General features: G+C 40.1%; 1 protein-coding gene across 1 annotated transcript; it reads left to right on the forward strand.

Annotated features, from left to right (window-relative positions):
* Nucleotides 1-304: 304 nt before the first annotated feature.
* LOC121862788 (cell division cycle 7-related protein kinase-like) lies at nucleotides 305-537 on the forward strand (the record flags this gene model as incomplete). Its single annotated transcript, XM_042361099.1, is given in 1 exon segment — nucleotides 305-537. A coding segment is annotated over 1 exon segment (233 nt), but the record flags the coding sequence as incomplete, so codon positions are not given.
* Nucleotides 538-7,025: the final 6,488 nt, after the last annotated feature.

The following is a 7,025-nucleotide window of genomic DNA, read 5'->3' on the forward strand; positions in this document are numbered from 1 at the left end:
TCAAGAAACAGTAATATTTTTTTATAATTTTTAAATGTTTTCCTTAGAAAGTTGGTTGCTATGCCATTAGTTGATGCCATGGTCTCACTGTGGCAACTCATTAAAGACAATGGTTTTAAGGGAGAGGTATACTCCCTTATTGGATATTTCTTGGGTAACATCTTCAATGTACACATGCCATGTACAATATTACAGAATGTAGCGAGTTTGTTTATTATTCAGTTGCTTTATTTTTAGGAAATTCTTTATGATTACAGTGTTTATGCCTGTGTCTTAATTGTAATGTATGAATTTTCCCTTGTAGATGATGAACTAGACAACATTGCACTGCTCCAAGATGCTGTGCCACAGTTGGAATCACTCTTCAATATTAGTCACTGTATAGGACATGGCACCTTCAGTTCTGTGTACTTGGCTCGTACCAAACATACTACAACCATCAATGGGCGTCGCCATTTTGCCATCAAGCACATCATTCCTACCTCCCATCCATCTCGTGTTTTCATGGAGCTTAGGTGCCTCAAATTGATAGGGTAAGTTATTGTTCACAGTTATGGGAACTAGATGATACTATTTCAAGGTTTCAAGTCCAGGTTGAATTCTTTTATTCTTGCACTTTCAGAACCTAACTGGTGCCAGACCATGGAAAGTTATGAACCACTGAAGGTCAGCTAAAGTCTGGTGAAAAAAATTCCCTTGCCAATTCATGAATTAGAAATGTAGTAAGGCATCCCCCGAGTTACGGAATTTCGCTCTTACGGAATTTGTAAATTATGACCAATAATTTCGCGTTACAGCCTGTAAATCCGCCTTTACAGAAATTGGGGTAAATTTTAACAATTTAAAATAAAAATCACTATATAAAATAATTTTTTGTGAAAAATGATAATTTGTTTGGCGTGGATTTCTTGGTGTTTGCTACCGCCAAGCGTGGCATCGCCACAAGGAGTTACTCCATTGTTTACATCCAGTGTGCGCGCATGTTTCCCGCCCCAACAGTTTGATTTAACTTTTACAAACATACAGTAAGTACAGTACAGTGGAAAGAGGCCATCAAGTGGAAGTGACCCCAGTAGTGCAAAAAGAAGCCGCAAAGGCATTACATTGGATATTAAACTTGATGTTTTAAGAAGGTATATCATAAATTATTTAATGTACTGTATTGTATGTGTTTATAAATGTTTATTTTCTTTCATAAAAGTGCTTTAATTACTTTTTTGGAGCCCAAAAATATTCCTTAGGAATGCATCTCCAGTTTTATAATGGAAGTCAATGGGAAAATAGGTTTCAAGCATGGAATTTCATGATATGGTCATTTTCCAGGGATGGAACCTGTAATCAAAATTAAACAAGCTCAGTATACTGTAGTAGTAAATGGAGGATCCATTTCTGGTGACAAAAGTTATTTCCATTTTCCTCCCCAAAAATAACATTAATGTACAAAATAAGAGCAAATAATGCAGGGTCTCGATTGTTTCTCTTACTATTGACAACACAACATACAAATATTTTTTCTCACGCTTTGATCTTTTTTTCATCTTTGTATTTCTTTATTATTAGTATTATTACAATGCTGTTATTATTATTATCATTATTGATTTATTATTTTATTTAAAAATTTTTATTTGTATAAGTTTTATTTATTATGAATTATTATTATATTATTATTATTATTATTATTATTATTATTATTATTATTATTATTGCATTTTCACCCCTGCCTCAATATGGGTCAGTGACTGTCCCGGTGGGCTAATCCTCGAAAAAAAAAAAAATAAAATAAAAAATAAATAAATAAAATAGTTGGCCAAGAACATAACAACTGATCACCATCCTCACCTCTTTTCTATTCTTGTTAGTGTTTCTTCTATATATGTTCAAGTAAAACTTCATTTGTGATGGGGTTAGGTTCCTGAAAACTCCATCACAGGTCAAAATATCGTAAATCAGGTTTGTTATAACATTGGCTTCAGTGGATAGGTCTTGCCAGTCGGACACCCATATGTATCACTGAAAAAAAAATCGTACAACACAATAAAACAACACTCACCACATTGTTAAGAAGAAGTCTGGTCATCACATGTCCCCTTCAAGGCTAAGGGACTCTTAAGGTGGAGGGAGATTCAACCTGACTCCCACACAGAGTTTAGGGAGTCTAGAGAGTGGAGACTCGAGGTGTAGCATTTGTCGTGGCCTTGAAGATGGTAAGCAAAATTTTTACCAGACATTTTCAAAGTTACACTGCTCACTTCACTGTCACAATTCTTTTATGAAAAAACATAAGAAATGTTGCAATGGAGGTGTGGTAAGGGATGAGTGGGTCTCATGTTACCGACCTGCAGAGTTTTAACTAAATAATTTTACTTGTGTACTGTACTCATATGAACATAAGAAAGGAGGAAACTGTAGCGGACCTATTGTCCCATACTGGGCAGTCCCATTTACACCCAACCCCTATTGCTCATATATCCATCCAACCTTTGTTTGAAGCTGTCCAGCGTATTTGAGATAATGATGATGTTTGGTAACTTGTTCCACTCATCCACTACTCTATTTCTAAGCCAACAATTTTTGGGTATTTACTTCTTATAAATTACTCACATTTTTAAGTACTTTTACTCCAATACAATTGAAAAACAAAAATCGTTATTCATTACATGCAAACAAATAATATACAGTGATATCCCCGTTAGCCATAGCAATTGTTGCAGAGCACTTCCGGAATGAGATTTCAACGAACACTTCTCAAAGCCGAAAAATTTCATCCTCGAATTTTCCAGGTAACGAAAAATTTTCTCGAAGTTCCAGAAATTCCGCTACATCATCTCTGAAACCATAAAAATATCCCAGATCCCCAAATTTTCCAGGTAACGGAAAAGTTCTTGAAGTTCCAGAAATTGCCCATTGCATCATCTCTCAAACCCAGAAAAACTCCTTCCCTGGAATTTTCTAGGTATCGGGAAACAGAATTTTCCGAAAATAGCCTCGGAAAATTCCCATAGCCAAAATTTTCTAGAAAATTGCTTTGGGAATGATTTTCCGAGAAAATTTAAATTCGGCTTTGAGAGTTCCGTGGGATTCTGGTTAACGGAGATATTACTGTATTTTTAATTGTTATTAACCATATTAAAAGAGTTGTGGGTGGGAGGTGTGGAGCCGTGAAGGGTACGGGTGGGTGTGGGAGACAATTATGTCACATACCTAGAGGTCTCGTGGAGGATGTCTGCTAGGTGTATGTGCGTATCAGTATTGTTCCAGTATGAGTGCTGCCCTTCTGTGGTCTGCGTGTGAATGTGATAGTCTCATGCTTCATTGTTCAATAGTGAATGAGACAGTTTCCATTCCCTATATGTATTGTAGAAGTTGACTTGTTTGTTAAGTAATATACAGTAGTCATTCATTGAATCCTGCCGTCACCTGTACAAGTTCCTCAACAAAGCAATTCTTCATGTACGTGTTTCCTTACCCCACCATGAGTGAAGAGAAACCAAACCTGACGCAGTGAGTAGGATCTGCTGCTAGTTGCCTCACCTACTACCGTCTGTGGCTTACTACAACATCAACCATGCGCACAATGGAGGAACAGTTGAAGCAGTTGACACCCATGGCAAGTCAAATGGAGGAAGCACACAGAGAGAGGAACGCCTGACCACTGTCTTGGAAGGACTGGCGAGCTCAAGGCAAGTGGACAGCAGCGCTGAGGGGGAGCTGCCACACCGCTGTCAGGAGGCGATGCAGATGCATCGCACCTCATGTCATGTCAAGTTACCTCACAGCGACTTTTGCACCACACCTCTCGCTCTCTCCGCCTCCCTGAGGAGTTTGACGCCTGGCGGCATAAGTTCGAGGGATATGTGAAGCTACCAAGATTCACTAACTACCTCCTGACGAGCAGAGATCGACTTTAGTGGCGCTTGCTGGACGACGCCATTGGTCAAGAACACTGAGGATGGACTTGCTGTGGCTGATGGGGCGGATCTCAAGACAACGCCATAATGGAGGCCCACTTCACGACGCCAGCATAACATCATTGTTGACAGGATCTTATTCCCGCATTCAGGAGGCGGGAGAGTCCTTTGAGGATTTCCTGTGCAGCATCAAGGAGATACTTTGTGATTTTTGTGATGTGTGTCTGGACAACTGGATACGAGACAGAGTGGTTATTGGCACTGGTGATGAGGAGGCCCTGAAGGACCTAGACCTACAGAAGGCATTACTGGTAGACATTTGTAGAGCTTCTGAAAATGCTTACGCAAGCAGCGCTGAGATACCAGGGTCTACTAAGCCCACTCTGGCCAAAGTGTCGCAATACCGACGAGACTGGCGTTCACGACGTTCCGACTGCTAAACCCGAACAGTGTTACAGATGTGGAAAAGACCGTCACACTGACATGAAGGCCTGCAAACCCTGATTGGGTATGTTCGCTATGTAATAATGAAGGGCACTCAATGCCGGTTTAGCAGGTCGGCTCCTCGAATACAATCGAAGAAAGTGAATCTGAGACCAACGAACCAGAAGGTGCACCGGCTCATAGCAGACGTATATCTTAACAGTGCTCAGTCGTGCCCAGATCCAAAGGTTAGGGTTCACAACTCATCTTATCTTATCCACGCTTATTGTTGATATAGAAGATAAGTTCGTTAACGCCCTAGATATCGCTTTGGAAACGTGACGTTAACCGAAATGGACGCCAGCGACTCATCACATAAACTTTTATATATTACTTATGTGTATGTGGAATACTATATAACAAGACATATACACTTTTACTCTTAAATCACTACTGTAATGATACAGGTGATTAATTTACCCTTGTGCAAAATACATGAATTTATATTGAAATTATTCACTGTTTTACAAGGATTCCCAGCACGCCAGCAGATGGGGAGAGAGAGGTGCGAACGCAGAGGGAGGTACGCTTGACAGTTGGTACAGGCCCAGGTCTCCATGTATATTACTTCCCTAAGCACTAAGCTTCTTACAAAAAAAGCCAGGAATGACCTGGGTGAATATATCAAATAGCTTGGATTCTGTAACAGACCGATAATTTAATATAAACATGCTATAATTCTGAACCCAGACAAACAATTTTGGTAATCAAATTGTACATGTGCCCTCCAGCTTAACTAAGAAATCCTATGTAAATCACCCAAAAGCAGCTGAAAAACTTTTTATAAAATGTAGTACAGTACTGCACACCAATGCACTAATTTTTTTATCTCTAGCAAAAAATAAATGACGCTATATTCAAATTATTGGCTGTCTTGCAAGGATTCAGCAATGGAAATTATAGCTCCCAACTTAGTCTGAGATATACATAAGATAAAACTGTAAGCCTAAAAGCCTGGCTGGGGAGGGGTGGGACTGACGCCCTCCACCCAGTAGAGGGGTTAGGGGGGCTGGGGTTGAGGTGATAAGTTTGAGGCAAAGGTCTCTTGTGTGTTTATTTAACAGTCCTAAATAAGCTTCTCAATTCAATTGTTTATTCCTTGATATAGAAGGGATCCTAGTTGTCACTAGGCACCCCCAGTAGGGAGTGACAGTTTGGCAAAAGCTTAAAAATCTAATTGCTTAATGATTATTTGTCTATCGCTAATTCCGAATATGTTTGAGTTTACATCATTGCATTAGAAGGTTTGTGGATACTTTTAATCTGGAATATGAAAACGCTAAAACTGTAAATAATAAAGGAATTCGCAATGTGGCACAAACCTGTTATCAGCTATTAAATCTGGATTATTCGACTACTGTGTACACTGGCTTCACAATATACATGTTTACAAACTCAAGCGCCACAAATTATGCCGATATTTTTAAGCGCAAGTCACCAAAAACGATACTTTCGAAACCAGGCCATAACCATGAAATCTCAGAAACCAGACATTCCCCAAATAAACATTACCAAACTCCGTGATATGTGCCAATGGCAGGCCAGAACATTTACAGAGTTTGTTGAGGCCCCTGACGGGAATGCCCTGAATTTATTCCACGGAATCTATTCACTACTGCTAAGTAATATTCGCCCCAGGATCGATCAATTCCAGCCCAAGAAGCTGACTTGACAGTTAAGGACAAAATCTCAGTCCATACTTTTGAATAAAATATTGTTCAACAGGTGGTGATATGAAATGAAAGTTGTTTTTTCTGTGTTGTTTGCAGTTATTCAAAGGGCCACCAAGATGGGCCTCCCAAGATTAGCAACAATCAGCAAAGCCAGGCAACGACAAGGTGTTCGGTCTCGATGCCCCTGCCATCTAACAAGTTGCCCTGAACAAGGAAGTTGAAGTGCCCTGGCTTATAAAGCAAGAAAACGAGAGGTTAAGGAGAAGAACAAATGCTTTTGATTATATGGATGCCACCAACAAGGTGACTGAGAAGGCATTGACATAGAGAAGGCCACTGTCCCCACTATCTCTGAAATCAGGGTGAAATGAGAGTCCACGACCTGTGGAGGATGCGAGGAGACGATGATGATGAAGGAAATGGACAGAAACAGAAAAGGAAGAAACTAAGAACGGAAGCTGAAGATGAGGTTCGAGGATATAGCTGAGAAGTTGTTTGATGTGGCAGACCAGCAAAGTGCACTAACGAGAGAAAAGCTTCCTGGCAGCCCAGAGGAAACCGAAGGAGGGCTGCATGATGGCGTTGACAAATTCAGACTGCCAAGCTGAAAGAAGAGAGGAGAAGGAAGTAAGAGGGCAAAAGAAAAGGGCTGAGGAAGAGAGAAACTGAGAAGATGAGGTCAAAGAGCAAGGAGGAGATGGAGAGGAAATGTGTAAAATGTCGCAGTAATGACAGTACTAGAAGAAGATAGTGACTTATAAGGATGTCAATACAATGAGTTCAAGGCTATATCGACAGGAGAGCAAGATCAGAGAAAAGGAAAAGGAGAAAGAAGCCTAGACAGGATCGAGAAACTGCTGACAGGTTCAAGGTATCCAATGATGCAGTGGCTCACATCGCAAACACCCCATCAGAGCTGCAGACAACATCATAACTGAAGGACAAGCCAAGTGGCTAACTG

Source organism: Homarus americanus, unplaced genomic scaffold (genome assembly GCF_018991925.1).
Source record: "Homarus americanus isolate GMGI-L3 unplaced genomic scaffold, GMGI_Hamer_2.0 scaffold37857, whole genome shotgun sequence".
NCBI classification, from domain to species: Eukaryota; Metazoa; Arthropoda; class Malacostraca; order Decapoda; family Nephropidae; genus Homarus; species Homarus americanus.